Here is a 17,687-nt window from a genome sequence, read left to right as displayed (position 1 = left end):
TGCTTGGCCCGCTGTGTTCATCCAGCTCTACACCTTGTTATCTCAGATTCTCCAGCATCGGCAGTTCCTACTAACCCTGTGCAGGAGAGACTGTTTACAGTCTCACCCTGAGGTAAATGAACCATCTTTTACCGTGGTCTAGTTGCAGCCCAGGTGACTGACTGTGTGCCAGTGCCCACACTAAGCCAGCTTCCCAGGTAGGTATAGGAGCAGGATCTGAGCTATGGGTCAGACCCAGTGACGAGGCTTCTTCATCAACACTGTGCTGTTGCTGTCCCTCCGCATCCTGAAGTTGCTGTGACCGAGCAAGCAGCTTTTCTGGGTGTCTGAAAGCGGGAACTCCGAGGGGAATGTCAGGCTGACACAAGTGGGGAGCGGGGAAGGTAGAAGTCTATTATCTCACCACCTCAGACAGCAAGATGAGGCTTAGCAGGGATTTGAAAAGGCAGGAGCATGCCATTAGGAGATGAAGTGGACCTTGTCCTATATCCGTTCTACTTAGCTCCTTTCTGTTGCATGCCATGTTGCCGTGCAGGCAAAAGGGGCTTAATGTAAGGGAGCATGTGGCACTGTTTCAGCAATGTGCCTGCCAGAGGTGGAGGTGTGAACAGGCAGTGAGGTGGAGCGCCTGGATATTAGACCTGACTGTCAGGGACTGCTGTTTCATTAGAGATTGGGGTGTGAAACATGAAGCAGCATCAGAAACGGGTGAAGTGCTAGGTAGGAGATATCATCTGAAGATACATTAACGGACCATGCTCAGCCAGATAAGCTTTTAAGACCTTGTGACATCACTGCCAGGCCCTGGATTCCCGACTCTAGGAATTCACCTGCCTGGCTACCAGCTCCCATGTCTTTCTGAGAGTGCTACTTCAGGACTTCTAACACCCCAAACACTCTCTTTCCACTCAATTGCAGCAGCAATGCCTCCAGAATCACATCTGTCAGTCTCGAGCCCTCTCTCTCTATCTCTCTCTCTTGGACCTGGTGCTCACTTGGCCACTGTTTTAAATGCCAGCAATTTTCTTCAGGGCAGCTTCTCCATAAAAGGGACAGACTGCCTTTAGAAACAGCAGGTGAACTGCGCTACATATTTTCCAAACAATGATGTGCTGCTGGATGTGAAGTTGGGAGATGAGGCCAGTATGGGAATCACTCAGTCAGGTGATTTTGAGGGCAAGGGGAAGTCATGGATCACAGCCCCAGTATCCAAAAAACAGGGCTATTTAAATTCTAACCCAAGGTTACTTAGGACAGTAGGAGAATTTCTGAGCAAAGGTTTGCAACTTTGATAAACAAACTATCTTTTCTCTTTTCAAATGTCATCAGGACTGCTGTGTATTTCGCAAATTGCTTGGTTTTAGTTCTGATACAAAACAAAAATATCAGAAACTTGTTTTTGGAAGCCAAAAGCGTGTTTTATTATTCAGTGAACTACTATCATGACTGGTGAGGGATAATCGAAAGGGTCACCAGCTGCCTACAATGTTGGTACTTTCTGGGATGGGGTATACAATCGGTGTTCTATTACATTCCTGATTCACTCCTTGGACATAACAGAGAAGCTTTAAGGTGTCAGCAAGTGAGGCACTCATCACAGAAAGCCCCGATTTAGTCTAGCCCTGGCATTGATAGATTGCTTCAATTCTGCTTTCGGTCACGGTGCTGGTGATGGTGTCGGCATTGGTTATGCCTCGGGAGGTGGCAGACAAGGACTTTTATTTCTGATTATCACCGCCTGGCACTTAAGTGGAAGAAATGTGACCAGCCACTTGTATGTGGAGTGCCCACATCTTGCTGTAAGCTGGCACAAGAAGTTTCATTCGGGATAGTGAACGGAGCTGGAGACTGTAGACTTTTCAGTCGAAAGCAATACGCCTGACCTTTGTCATATGAACTCTTAAACATATTTTAACAGTAACTTCACCCACCCAGAAGCAAACTGAAAGCTGAAAATGTCCACCCACCTCCCCTGATGTTTCTTTTACATTGGAGGCTCAAGCCATACTGAGACAACTCAACATCATTGGTGAGAACCAATCTGCAGCTTCAGTTATTATGCCCATAAGACCGATTAACACCCCCTTTTCCTGTAATACACATTACTATTTGCTGTACTGAAAAATGCAAGTGGCTGAAGTTCTTGCCCCTTTTGCACATCAGTAATTGATGTGCAGATTCGTGACTTATTGCTTTCGAAGCCAATGCAGGTGCAATATTTACTTATAAAGGTGACAGACCTACCCCCACAGATCAGGCAGATGGCACTAAGAAGGCCAGTCTCGGTGTCATCCATTTCAAGTGGCAAGAGCTGGTTGGCAAAGGTAAAGACGAGGTCAGTGAGGGGGCCAAACCCTGCATTGTGCATCTGAATCCTGTTCAAGGTAAGGCCGTCCGAGAAGGTCATTGTGTCTTGCTCAGGTGTATATCGGGTGCAGATTCGGAGAATCTGAAATAAAAATTGGAATTTTTGTTTTCAAACGCCGTTTGTAATACCTCTCAAAGTAATACACTGTCACATAAAAGTTAGAAAACCCGATGAGAAATCTGGGACTAAAGTTTTCTTTTTAAAAATGAACTTCACTTAAATTGATAGGTGAAAATAATTCAGGAACTTGAAGAGGCAAAACAGCAGACAATATATTCTTTATGTAACAATTGGAACAACACTTGAGATATAATTTGTTGTATGAAGAACACTGAGATATTTCAACCGGAAAAGGACTTGTGCAAATACAAGCTTGTTCGGGTTGGTGTCGATCTCGATGACTGTTGAGCCACTGTTGGAGAAATGGAAAACATAATGCCAGCATTTTGACAGTACATTTGGAGCAGAACGCTCAAGAACAGTAGGAATCTTGTAGGACGACAGCAGCCCAGCAGGTCTGTCTCCTTTCGTGATGACAAGTATCTACACAATGAATGAAACAACTGTCTGCCTCCATCCAAAAGGCACAAATTCCCATGATCCTGATGTGCTGGGATGTGGCTCTCATTCTAATACTCTGTCACTCCTGCTCAGACCTTGCTGTAAGATCAGAACAGGGTGACCTGTGACTCTGACCAGTATTTCACCAGTTTTCCTGGGTTTCAAATTATACTGGTGGAATTGATTGCTGGAAAATAAAGCACTTATTCATCAGTACGTTTCTGTAAAGATGGTCACAAGCCAACTGCAAAATAGATCCATTTCTCTCAATAAAAAGGTCAACGACACTTGAAGTCAAGGCCCATGTGGCCATACATGGAGTATTAATCTTTACCATATAACTGCAGGAAAAGGTGTCACGTTTTACCAGCGCAATACTTTCTCATGCTGCCATGATTTCTGTGGGTAATTGAGAAAAATTGACTTGCTGCAGAAGTTTTTGACTTGATGTATTAATCCACTGCTGGTTGTGAGACTTGGCAGACATCCCCTTTTGTAGGCCAGAGAGAATCAGTTGTGTAAACATTCAGAGCGCTGGTCACAAAGCTCCTGGGAGCACGGCTCCTGTCCTAAAACTGAAGATCTAAAGGCCTAATGATTCTGTCACAGACTCTTTGAATCATCATCTGAGGCTGATCTTTCTGAAATCACATGAAGAGTGCCTTAGCTTGCTAATGGTATGGTATAAATTTCTAAACTAAAAATACACCTCCTCTGATACTCTAACAGAACCAGTAAAAACAATGGTAAATTTAGCAGAGCAGAGAGGGTAGGAATGATAGTTATTCAGAACAACCGTGCTGACCAAGATAATTTACTGCTGCGAAACATTTTATGCTGAGCTGTTAATTGGTTGACAGGTAAGAGATTGTGGTTATTGATAAAAGGAGTATTTGCTAATCGTGATCTGAAAGGTATGGATAAAACAGTGATAGATGGAATTCAAAGTGGAGAGGTGTGGATATTCACTTTGGATTCTGAAAGACAAATCAGATTTTTTAAAATGGAGCTACAGAGAACCAAAGAGGAGAGAAGGGATTTAGGTCTCTCTGAGTCATTAGATGATAGAGCACGAAGTGTAATTGAAAAGGAGAATGGAATATTATCCTTTATCTCAAGTGGGCTGGAATATAAGAAGGAGGAAGTGATGTTTTAATAGTAAGAACCTGTGGTAAACCTCATTTGGAAAATTGCATTCATTTTGGTGACCACACCTCAGGAAGACAACACTGGTCTTGAAAAGACTAAACAGCAGATTCACCAGAATGATACTGAGGTATAAAGGTTTGAATTAGGAGGCTAAGTTGCATGAACAAGATAAAGTAAAATGTCTGGATTAAATGATTCCATTGCAAAGTACACCAATCTTGAAAAGTGATCTTTTCTCCTCTCAAGGCTCCATAAAAACTCCTTTACGTAGTGCTGAATGCAACATTTTGCTACAAGTTAGTGTAACTTTGCAAGTGTTAGAATATTATATTTTAAAAGTTGCTTTCAAAATATTTGCCTTGAAACTTAAGAATAGTAACAAAATGCATTTTGATGATTACAACTGAGCATCAAATTATTACAAAAATAACAATTTAAATCAGTGCTAATCTTCCACCTGGAAGTAACCCAATTTTAAATTGCTGAAGGTTTTTTAATATACAAAATTTAAATTTTGGACTTCTAAAATATACAGAACTTCTTTCTGATTTGATTGAGGTAGGGTAGTCAGTTCCACAGTAGACTGAAGATGAAACAAAATCTTTCAAGGTATATCTGTTAGTGTCTTGAGCCCAAAAATTCCAGCTTAAGTTTTAGAGTCTCCACAAAGAAAAAAACAATTAATGGAAATTGCTAGTGATGATTAATTCATCATGGGACATGGTCAATTTTATAGAATGGGGACATTTCTAGCTCAATATCTATAGATCTACTGCAAAAGATCATAGAAACCTGAGGTGCACCGAACACAATTATGGCAGCTGTACCACTATCAAGAGTATTGTGGTGAAAAGAATTCAGCACAATTGAGCGAAAATGCCAGACTTGTGTGTATTCCCTTGAATTTAATACACTGTAGGGGCCTGGAGTCAGGGTGATCTAGGCATACAACATCTCCATTTGCGGGTGAAACCAGAATAAGTGGCCATAAATACAAAATAGACACTTACAAAACTCTTCCAGCTTGAAACTTCTTTATTCAGAGTGTGGTTAGAATGTGGAACTGGTTACCACTGGAATAACTGAGGTGCACAACACAGATATGTTCAAGGTGAAGCTGATAAATGCATGATGAAGAAGGCAATAGAAAGGATATGTTACCAGCTTAAATAAGGAGGAGTGGGAGAAGGTCTCTGGGGAATACACACACACAGCGGCATGGAGGAGTTGAGCCTAATAGCTTGTTTGATGCTGTAAATACCTTGTAATTGTGTGGGTTAAATTGATAAAGGAGTTTCGTTGGGTAGATAGAGAGAAAGTATGCCCTCTGTTGGAGGAAGCAAGGAGCAGTATAGTACCTATGATGAGAATGGCTGTGTGTGAACAGAAACCAATACACAAGATGGAGACATCAAGTTTGTGCATCTTCGACCTCAGGACAAACAGCCCGATGTGGATTAACTCATTTTAGTGCATTTTTATGTGGGCTATTCTTCTGATTGCCTTTGGTTAAGAAATGGTATCCCTGCTATTTCATCAGGGTTTCTGCTGATCTTCCGACAATGTTATGGCAAATTGGGAAAGCCACAATGGCAATTCAACTCCTATGTTTATTTGTATAAGTTGCACCTTTTAACATAGTCTGATTATTGTACCTCACGTTTATGCTCACTATTTCAGAATTAAAATTAATTTGTAAACATCTGAGTCTGTGGAGCACAACAATTATTTAAAACACAATCTGATCACAGAACACAAGCTTGTACTTAGCTCAATAATAAGTGAGGGGGTGGGGTGGGGGGTGGCGGGAGGTGGATTTGTTTAAGTAGCACCATTTCTGGTGACATTACAAATACCAATTCCCTAGGGACAGAAAGCACTGTGGTACTGTATGGCCCATATGAACAGTGGCTCACAGTGTAGTCTGCACCGCCTGGTGGAATTGATGTGTATCAGCACTACACAAACAAATTTCTCCCTCTACTGGTTGGTAATTGTTAGCTCAAGGCTAACGGGTTTCTGTGAAGGCAGGGCATAGAAACGGCACAGGTTCTGAATTGCAGGACACTGTTATGGGATTTCTCATCAGACCACAGAGAGATAGTGAAAAACTAAAGTCATAGTTATACAACATTTAATACATGAGGTTTATTTATTCACTTTGCCCTCTCTTAAGCACAGATTAATGCCTAGCTTATTATTATCAAAAATTTATCAATGTTGCATAAATGTCCAAACACTTGCCCGTTACTGATGTCACCTCACAACCATTACACCAAGCTGACGGTGGAATTATGTGCTTTAATAGTGAAAATAAATTAACTGCACAGCAAATATTAAGGGAGGGTGAAGTAAACTCCATCATTGGAGCCTGGCTCGTATTTCTCCAATAAATATGAAACTTACACAATCAGCAGATAATTTCTACCACTTCTAGACAGATTTCTTGAGTATCTGAGAGCAGTGCTCTGAGCTCTCACATTTGGTGTTAAAGGGCCATTGGATAACAAAGTAATTTCACTGATCCTCTTCATGTAAGTTTCACCTCTGCACGAGAAATTCTACTGGGATGTGAGTCAGGAGCTTGCTTTACTGCTTAAAATAGTCATACGATGGTGTGACCTGAGTCATAACATTATGATCCATTTTTGCATGTACTGAATATTCACATATCCTTCCCAAGCATTGCTTCTATCTTCCATATGGCAGGTGGACAAACAACATAGTGAGATGAGGTCAATTGTAAACTGTGTGATGTTTAATTTCATGTGTTAGATAATAATAAATAAAACAACACTTTTCATAGAAATTCAGTCTGCTCCCTATTGTTTCTGGCAATATTGAAAATAACAAAGTAGATCTGTTAATGTTGTAAATGTTCAGTTTGCACATATCTATCCCTGAAACCTGTTGGGTCTCAACCTAAGTATGAACGGGGTCATTGAGTCTAATAAACTCTCGCTCCCCATTCGGGACCAATTCCCCATGCCCACATGAAGTAGAAAGCCAAAATTAGAATTTCTGACTGTCTCCCAGAGCTTAGTATCAAGGATTAGATTTTCAAGCCTGCTACCACCTTCCTGAGTGAAGAATCTCTATCTTATTGCACTCAAATGAATTAATCTTTTCAAACAATTTGGATTCCTTTAACAGTGCCAGGGACCCGGGTTCGATTCCAACCTTAGGTGACTGTTTGTGTGGATTTCCTCCGGGTGCTCCAATTTCCTCCCACAGTCCAAAGATGTGCAGGTTACATGGATTGACCATGGTAACTTCAGGGCTACAGGAACAGGGTAGGGAGCTGGGTCTGGGTGGGGGATGTTCTTTGGAGGGTCAGTGCAGATTCGATGGGCTGAATGGCCTCTTTACGCACCGTAAGGATTCTATAATTCTAAACTCCACATGCTGGATAGAAGTAAGGGGCTAGATTTTACAATGTGCTCCCAAGAGCAGTGCTTCAAGGCAGTGGTATATTTAAAACCCAGTGAGTGACTTTCCCAATGCCTCCCTGTATGCTGCCTGAAATTTCATACAGCCTGCTTGCCCTTTGTCCTGTTAATGACCTTAAATAATGGCCATTTAAGTGCCCCATCCTGTTGCTGCCAATATTTTAGGCATCGTGAGGGGAAGCCCACACTATGCATCTTTAACTGTGAAGGCTGATGTCAGGTAAGGGGCCGGGGGGGATTCTCCTTTGGGCCACTTGTAGGCCCATTGGAGACCCCACCAAAGATCACTGCCTCACCTACCCCCACCTTTAGCCCTTACCCCTGTCCTCTTGAATGAACCGAAGCTCCTTAGTGTGGTGAGACAGCCTGTAGTCCAACACTGGCCACCTCTCCCTCTGGCATTGCAGGGACTACCTCCTGGTGGGATCTCCTGCAGAGATAGTAGCAGGCTCCCCTTGAAGTAATGAATGCTGCTTCCAGCTGGGCAGGACAGGGACTTCAGTGGCCTGTAAAATCCAGCCCAAGGTATGGCCACCTCTCTGCTCATCCACCGATATTGTTCATGGGCAGACGAGGCGGGCCGGGTGCAAACTGAAGGTATAAAGCCCACTGGATAATGTGTCTGTGTACATTCAGTAAAACCCTGGTGGGAACTGTAAGACAGTTCTACCTCTTTGGAGGTAAATGCAGAATTCACTTTTGCATGGCCAAGCGGAGCGGATATTTCTGTCAATGAACTATCAGCTCTCATCAAACTGCAAACTAGCAAACGAGCTGCAAACAAAGGGGGTGTTCTTTTAAAAATGTTTTCATTCACAAATATCCATTGTGTAATATGAGAATGATGTGCATTTAAAGAACTAATTTACTTCTTGAGACACTGCTTGCATTTTTATGTGTTAATTGTTCTTTTAACTAGTGTAATTAGCAAACACTGAAAATAATCGTGAACTGTCTTATTTTGCAAAAAATAGCATTTTAAGTGGACTCTTGCTGAGAGCATAGCCCTAGTTATTGTCAAAATATAAAAGTCACCACAAAACATTATTCATTTTAATACAATTTATAGTCTATTTCCTTATCTGCTGACTTTGAATGACTTTAAACATGTGATTTGAAGAACTGAAATGTTTCACTGAAATGTTTTATTTGCAGTCAGTCTGTAGCATGGATTGTAAATGGGATTGCCTTCAGCAATCAACAACAGTGCAAATTATTTTCCCTACCTCGTGATTATTATAGCAAGAGTGAAACAAATTTTAAGAGGTAAATGCTAACTCCAACCAAACTCTGCACGGCCACAATTAATCGTAGTTTAGGGACCAAAAAAGTGGAAATTGAGGCACTTAATTCCTGTTAAACTGGCATTCATAATGGCAGAGCTGACTAGAACATTTAATCACGGTGAGATAGACAGATTCACTCATCAACATAAGGGGACCAGCTACAAAGTGACAGGTCACAGCTTTCAGAGAAAGTCAGGCAATCCAAGATAAATTGCATGGGCCCAAGCTATGCCTGCCTCTTTGTAGGTTACGTGGAACAATCCCTCTTCCATAGCTACACTGGCCCTATCCCCCACCTCCTCCTCCGTTACATCGATGACCGTATCGGCGCCGCCTCATGTTCCCACAGGAGCTTGAACAGTTCATCCACTTCACCAACACCTTCCACCCCAACCTTACGTTCACCTGGACCATCTCTGATACTTCTCTCCCCTTCCTGGACCTCTCTGTTTCCATCTCTGGCAACCACCTAGAAACCGATATCCATTTCAAGCCCACTGACTCCCGCAGCTACCCAGAATAAACCTCCTCCCACCCACCTTCCTGCAAAAATGCCATCCCCTATTCCCAATTCCTTCGCCTTCGCCGCATCTGCTCCCAGGATGAGCCATTCCACTCACCTCAGATGTCTCGTTTTTCAAAGACCGCAACTTCCCCCCTCAGTGGTCGAGAATGCCCTCGACTGTGTCTCCCGCTTTTCCCTCAACTCATCCCTCACACCCCCTCCCCGCAATAACAACCAAAACAGAATCCCCCTCGTCCTCACGTACCACCCCACCAACCTCCGGATCCAACGCATCATCCTCCGACACTTCCGCCATCTGCAATCCGACCCCATCACCAAAGACATTTTTCCCTCCCCACCCTTATCTGCTTTCCAGAGGGACCACTCTCTCCGTGACTCCCTTGTCCGCTCCACGCTCCCCACCATCCCCACCACCCCCGGCACTTTTCCCTGCAACTGCAGGAAGTGCTACACCTGCCCCTACACCTCCCCCCTCATCCCCATCCCAGGCCCCAAGAAGACTTTCCACATCAAACAGATGTTCACCTGCACATCTGCTAATGTGGTATACTGTATCCGCTGATCTCGATGTGGCCTCCTCTACATCGGGGAAACCAAGCTGAGGCTTGGAGACTGCTTTGTGGAACACCTACGCTCAGTTCGCACTAAACAACTGCACCTCCGAGTCGCGAACCATTTCAACTCCCCCTCCCGTTCCTCAGACGACATGTCCATTCTGGGCCTCCTGCAGTGCCACAACGATGCCACCCGAAGGTTGCAGGAACAGCACCTCATGTTCCGCGTGGGAACCCTGCAGGCCAATGGTCTCAATGTGGACTTGACAAGCTTCAAAATCTCCCCTCCCGCAACCGCATCCCAAAACCAGCCCAGCTTGTCCTCGCCTCCCTAACCTGTCCTTCCTCCCACCTATCCCCTCCTCCCACCTCAAGCCCCACCCCCATCTCCTACCTACTAGCCTCAAGCCGCCCCCTTGACCTGTCTGTCCTCCCTGGACTAACCTATCTCCTCCCTAACTCCCCACCTGCACTCACCTTTACTGGCTCCATCCCCGCCTCTTTGACCTGTCTGTCTCCTCTCCACCTATCTTCTCCTCTATCCATCTTCTATCCGCCTCCCCCCTCTCCCTATTTATTTCAGAACCCCCTTCCCCATCCCCATTTCTGAAGAAGGGTCTAGACCTGAAACGTCAGCTTTCCTGCCCCTCTGATGCTGCTTGGCCTGCTGTGTTCATCCAGCTCTGCACCTTGTTATCTCAGATTCTCCAGCATCTGCAGTTCCTACTATCTCTCTCAATCCAAGAGTATATTGAGATAATTGTGGAAGGCATGGCTGAGGAACATAGAGCTTCCATAGATCTGAGGTTCTGGAACAACGTGCTAAAACATGGGTATAGAAACATAGAAATTAGGAGGAAAAGTAGGCTATTCAGCCCTTTGAGCCTGATGTGCCATTCGTTATGATCATGGCTGACATCCAACTCAGTCGCTTGTTCCTGTTTTTCCCCATATCCTTTGATCCCTTTGGCCCCAAGTGCTGTATCTAACCCCTTTTTTAAAGCATACATACAAGCCTCGACTGCTTCCTGTGGCAATGAATTCCACTGGCTCACCACTCTCTCATTGAAGAAATTTATCCTCACCTCAGCGCTAAATGGTTCGCCCTGTATCCCTGTGACTCCTGTTTCTCGACAGCTCCACCATCGGGAACATCTTTCCTGCATCTAAGCAATCTTGCTCTCTCATAAAGGTGAATAACTTCAAGAGATCTCAGGCTGGCTTGTGGACACATGGCAGACAAAATTTAATGCAGAGATATGTTAGATAGTTATTACCATTTGGGTAGGAAGGGGTGATATAAAGTAAACAGTATAATTCCAAAGTGGGTGCAGGAGCAGAGAGACCTGGATATGTGCACAGCTTACTGAAGGTAGAAAGGACTTAAGAAACTCCAAAATATGGGAAATATTAACAGAGGCATTGAGTATGAAAGCAAGGAATCCTTAAAAAACACTGGTTTGGCCCATTCTCAGCACCATATTTTGGGAAGGATGTCAAGGCATTTATGGAAGTACATGTAGGGATGAGAGATTTCAGTTGTGCGCATACGTTGGAGACTTTTGTCTGTTCTGCTTGGAGAAGAGGATTGAGGGGTGATAACGATGAAAGTTTTCAAAGTCATGAGGGGTCTTGGCAGAATAAGTATGTTCCCATTGCAGAATGGTCAACAACCAGATGAAACTGATTTAAGGTGAACAGTAAACCAAAGGTGACATGAGTACTTTTATTTTACACAGAGAGTGTTTAAGATCTAGAACACACTAGTGCTGGAGGCAGGTTCAATTGTGGCTTTCAAAAATGAATTGGATAATTGCCTTAAGATGAAAGATTTGCAGAGCTATGGTGAAAAGATGGAACTAGCTGAGTTGCTTTGGTAGAGAGCTAGCAAAGACACAATGGGCCACATGGCCACTTTCTGTGCTGGAACCATTCTATGATATTATGACAGAGTAAGCAATGAATCTCGTTGTGAAAACAGTGGGAGCATAGGGAGAAGGAAGGCAGACTTGGAACCTAAGTATCAAGGGAGAAAGCTTAGTGTAGCACTATCCATATGATGGAAACAGAAATGTGATAGGTTGTGCCGATGACTGAAGTTTGCATTTTGACGCAAGCCATCAAACAAGGAGTGTACAATCACCAGACTTTAGCCAGCTTGTATCATAAATCTCACCCTCCTTTGACAATTACAACATTTAAAAGACATCTGGATGGGTACATGAATAGGAAAGGTTTAGAGGGATAAGGATCAAATGCTGGCAAATGGGACTAGTTCAGTTTAGGATATCTGGTCAGCATGGCCGAGTTGGACCGAAGGGTCTGTTTCTGTGTTTATGGCTCTATGACTCTATAAATGATCAAAGGCAGAAACTCCCAGTTAATGAGGTCACCAAACATTCACAGGTGATGGATACATCAAAACTAGAGCAGATTTTTATCGAACGTGTGTTGGGCAGATTTGATTCAAATAGTCAGGCAGAGGAAAGAATTTTTAGTTTTCATTTTTTGAAAATCACATTCTGTTGTAAAACAACATTATTCTTTTGCTCAGTAAACATTACCAGCACAGATGGTTCACAAAATAATGTGTTAAATCATCCAGCCCCAAAAATACATTTAATATAAAATTTCTCTTTCTCAGGTAATATGATCATATTTGACAAAAAAATACTCATTAAGGAAGGGTCTAGGCCTGAAACATCGACTTTCCTGCTCCTCTGATGGTGCCTGACCTGCTGTGTTCCTCCAGCTCCACTCTGTTCTCCATGGATATTAGTATTTCTGAAGTGATTTTAAGATTGGATATTTCCAGCTTGGAGCCTTAACCACCATGACAAGATACTGGAAAGTCATTAGTTCACTTTCTAGAATTTTCTGATCTATAAATATAAATGATGAAGAGTGCCCTGAGAATTCCTCAATGGACAGTCCATATTGGCAAAGTTTCAGATTAGAAATCAGACAATGAGAAAATCATTTTACTTGCCATTTGTACCATTTTCATATAAATGATCTTTAAAGACAACATATTTGAAAATCTCTGCATTTGTCATCAAAACATTTACCAATATCCAAAATCTGCTCTAACATCACAGCTACGAAGCTTTGAAATTAAACCTCACTTTTGATCTTATTTTACAAACCAATCTCTGTTATGCACTGAACCCTAAGGTCAGTTTTCATGTTTCTATATTTAATCACTTGCTTCCTTTTGTATTATTTAATGGGATGTGGACATCGCTCTCTAGATCAGCATTTATTGTCCATCCCTAGTAGCCCTTGAGAAAGTGGCAGTGAGCTGCCTTCTTGAATCATTGCACTCCTTGACAGGTAGATACATCCATAATGCTGTTACGGAGGCAGTTCCAGGTTTTGATTCAACAATGGTGAAAGAGTAGCAATATATTACTATGTCAGGACGGTGAGTCTGTTGGAGAGGAACTTGCAGGAGGTGGTGTTCCCAAGTGTCTGCTGCTCTTGAATTTCTAGATGGCAGAGGTTTGGAAGGCGCTAATCAAGGAGCCTTGGAGAGTTGCTGCAGTGCATCTTGTAGATGGTGTACATTACTGCAACTATGCATCAGTGGTGGAGGGAGTGAATGTTTGATGTGGTGGATGAAGTATGCTGGGATTGAGCTTCTCCAATGATGATCATGTTAAAGTTGCACACAGTCAGGCAAGTGGAGAATATCCCTTATAATTCCCAGTCCCTAACCTGCTCTTGTAGACCTGGTATTTGTGTGACTGGTTCAGTTCAGTTTCTAGTCAATAGAACAACAGAAAATAGGAGCAGGAATAGGTCATTTGGTCATTTGCACCTGTCCTACCTTTCAATATGATCATAACTGATCATCTAATTCAATAGATAACAAGATGTAGAGCTGGATGAACACAGCAGGCCAAGCAGCATCAGAGGAGCAGGAAAGCTGATGTTTCGGTCTAGACCCTTCTTCTGAAGAATTTTCTCCTCTGATGCTACTTGGCCCGCTGTGTTCATCCAGCTCTACACCTTGTTATCTCAGATTCTCCAGCATCTGCAGTTCCTACTATCTCTGATCTAAATCAATATCCTGTTCATGATTTCTCTCCTAGACCCTTTGATCTCTTTAGCCCTAGGAACTAAATCTAACTCTTTCTTGAAAATATTAAATGTTTTGGCCTCAACCTTTTTCAGTGGCAGAGAATTCCACAGGCTCATCACTTCCTGGGTGAAGAAATTTCTCCTCATCTCAATGCTAAATAACCTACCCCTAAACCTTAAACTGTGATCTCTAGTTGCAGATTCCCCGGTCAGTGGGAACATCCTTCCTGCATGTTCCTGGTCTAATCCTGTTAGAATTTTATAGGTTTCTATGAGATCCCCTTCACTCAACGGAACTCCAGCGAACCTAATTCTAACTGATCGAGTCTCTCTTCATATGTCAGTGTTGCCATTTGAGGAATCAGTTTGCTAAATCGGTGTTGCATCCTTCCATAACCAGAACATCCTTCCTCAGATCAAAATTGCACTCAATACTTCAGGTGTGGTCTCACCAAATCCCTACTGAACTGCAGCACACATCCCTGCTCCTGTACTCAAATCCTCTTGCTATGAAAGTCCACATGCTCTCATTTGCCTTCTTCGCTGCCTGCTACACCTGCATGCTTCCTTTCAGCAACTGGGGTACAGGGACACCCAGTTCTCGTTGCAACTCTCCGTTCCCAACCTATCGCCGTGCAGATAATAATGTGCCTCCTTATTTTTGCTTCCAAAGTGGATAACCTCACATTTATCCACATTATACTTCATCTGCCATGGATTGGCCCACTCACTCAACTTGTCCAATTCACACCAAAGCATCTCTGCATACTCCTCACAGCTCTCTCTCTCAGTCAGCTTTGTGCTGTCTGCAAATTGGAGATGTTACATTTAATTTATTAATATAGATTGTGAATAGCTAGGGTCCATGCTCTGATCCCTATAACCGCTAGTTATAACTTGCCATTCAGAAAAAGACCAATTTACTCCTACTCTTTGTTTCCTGTCTCCCAACTAGTTCTCTACCATGTCAGTACACTGATCTCAATCCCATGTGCTTTAATTTTACATGTCAATCACCTATGTGGGATTTGATCAAAAGCCTTCTGAAAAGTTCAAGTCTACTAGTTATATCCATGAAACATTCCAGCAGATTTGTCAAGCATGATTTCCCTTTCATAAATCCACGATGACTCTTTTTGATCCTGTTATTCTGCTATTGAATCTTTGAATCACCACCTACCAATTATCTCTATAATTCCCTGTTTTCTTTCTGCCTTTTTTAAACAGTGGGGGGTTACATTATCCATAGGAATTATTCAAAACTCTTCAGACTTTTGAAAGATGACCACGAACATATCCACTAGCTCCAGGAATACTTCCTTAAGTACTCTGGGATATAGATTACAGGAGCCTGGGGATTTATTGGCTTTTAATCCCATCAATTTCCCCAACATCATTTCCCTACTAATACTGATTTCCTTCAGTACCTCCCTCTCACTGGACACTGTGTTCCCTAACAGTTTTTGGAAGTTATTTGTGTCCTTCTTTGCGAAGACAGAACCATTGTATGTATTTAATTGGTCTGCCATCTCTTTGTTCTCCATTATAACTTCCCCTGTTTCTCACTGTAACAACTTACTTTTAGCATTTTATATACAGGAGCAGAATGTGCTATTTTACAATTCTAACATTGTCATTCCCAACATGGGAGTAAGAATTAGCCTTAATAGCACAATTTGACATCCCACAGACTTCATTCTGTAGCAATAGCATCTAAACTGATTACAATGTGACAGAACATCAGCCTCTTTCACTTCTTTCCTTTAAATGAAATGATTACTTTGAAAAAAAATGACAGTTGACTGGATTGTACACAACCCCTTCTGTGGAATTCTTCACTCTTTAGTGAATCTATAAAACTTGTTTTCAAAAGTTAAGTCCTATAAGTGATACTAAATAAAAAGTGTCTTCAGAACATCTTTATCTCAAAGGAGCAGGAATACAAAACGTGGACAATACGTTTCGGTCGTACAAAAATCTGGCTCGACCATACTTAGCACATTCAGTTCTGGAAACAGCGTCTCTTGGGTGATATCCTTGGTTGGATTCCCAGCATAGTACCAGAGCTAAAAAAGGATAAATTGTAAGGGCAGGTTATATTGACTAGGCTTGCATTCTTGTGGAGAATAGAAGAATAAGGAATAGCTCAATTGGGGCATTCAAGATGATTCAAAGATTTAATAGGATAGATAGAGAGAAACTCTCTCTTCTCATGACACAACCAAGAACAGTGGGGCATAACCTTAAAACCTGAGCCAGATCATTCAGGATATTGTCAGGAAGCTGAACTCTTCATATACAGTGCCATAGAACGTAGATCTCGCTTCTCTGAATATATCATAATTAAGATTAATTGATTGTGTCAGCTAAAGATATTCAGAGTTATTATTATGGAGTTGACATGCAAATCAGATATAATACAGCAGAACTGCCTTGAGGAGTTTCTTGGCTGAACCATGTCCTATGTTCTTACATTGCTATACTTGACTCTAAAGATATTTCAGCTGAACAGTCAGTTCATTTAAATCTTGAAGGTAAGAAGACAGGTTCACATATTGCTGACAGGGACACTTACACCACTTACAAACACCAGCAGAACAAAGCCTTTCTTCGCTTGATTTTTGTTATGACAAGTTATTGCTATTATTTGTTCCTAATATTACTCCTTATTTTATTATTTGTTTTTACCATAGCTTCTGATGTCAGTCCACACTCCAATGTATAAAGTGTAGTGAGTCTGCCAAAGGTATATTTGGGACAGCCTAATTTGTTTCAATCTTAATTTGACCAATTAATTACTCAGTAATTGATGGTCCCAAATTAGTGCATTTTGCATGACAGGCAGCATTCCTCAGCCTAGCACTGGCGTGTTATTTGCTCTGAGGTGTTTCCTGCCACACTGCAGTTACTATTTATTGCTCCCCGTGTGGAGATGGCTGCAGTTATTTACTTTTGGTGAATTGGATAGTTAATGGCTTGTTTCGTCAATGGAGTCACGGCCATTAACCTGCAGGGAGCTCAGCTTTGATAGTTTTTGGCCCCAGTTTGTTTTTAGTTAAGTGGCTTGAGAGATTGTTGCTGAAATGCGAAAGAACTGCCAGATTCAGAGGCCAAAATGCCACATGACAACCATTTAGTAGACCAAAGCTTTGATGGGACAGAAGCTGTTATAAAACAAGTGTGTACAAACAGGATGGAATTATTGCAATAACTACAATTGACAAACTTTTCTGCAATTTTTCTTTTATGGTTGGTGATGTTTGGCATAAGACGTTCTTGGAAAATTAAATAAAATCTACAGCAGCAGTTTTCAGCTGACTTACAATGATTTTGTTTTTCTCTTTGGAACCACAATAAAGTTAAAATGGTGCTCAGCTTATTTGATCTTATTAATTTTCTGTCTCACATGCTGGTCATCAGTTGGGCTGCTTGGTACGCAAACTCCTCCTCGCCAATCTGTCTGCCAAAGAGAGTGCTAGTGGAAGCGACCATTGCATAGTGTTTGTAAATGAAGCTCATCCTCCATTGTGCAAGATTATAGTAAGTAGGACAGGTAAAGGAAGACCTCGCAGCCCCAAACCAGGCACCTTTGAGTCGCAATGCTACCTCAATAGGAACTTGTAACACAACTTGTATCTTACATGAGATAACAAGGTCCGGAGCTGAATGAACACAGCAGGCCAGGCAGCATCAGAGGAGCAGGAAAGCTGA

The 17,687-nt window shown here is 42.3% G+C and overlaps 1 protein-coding gene across 4 annotated transcripts in view; it reads right to left on the bottom strand.

The window, feature by feature from the left end:
- Nucleotides 1-17,687, bottom strand: part of LOC109925865 (retinoic acid receptor beta-like) — a 217,174-nt gene that overhangs the window by 9,437 nt on the left and 190,050 nt on the right. For all 4 annotated transcript variants that reach the window (XM_048614300.1, XM_048614317.1, XM_048614309.1 and 1 more), the window contains one exon: nucleotides 2,245-2,449. In XM_048614300.1, the coding sequence (XP_048470257.1) occupies nucleotides 2,245-2,449 (205 nt within the window). The remainder of the gene's footprint in view (nucleotides 1-2,244; nucleotides 2,450-17,687) is intronic.

This window comes from Rhincodon typus, chromosome 2 (assembly GCF_021869965.1).
Source record: "Rhincodon typus isolate 14 chromosome 2, sRhiTyp1.1, whole genome shotgun sequence".
NCBI lineage: Eukaryota > Metazoa > Chordata > Chondrichthyes > Orectolobiformes > Rhincodontidae > Rhincodon > Rhincodon typus.
Note: the sequence above shows the minus strand (reverse complement) of the source record. Positions and strands in the feature narration are given on the sequence as shown.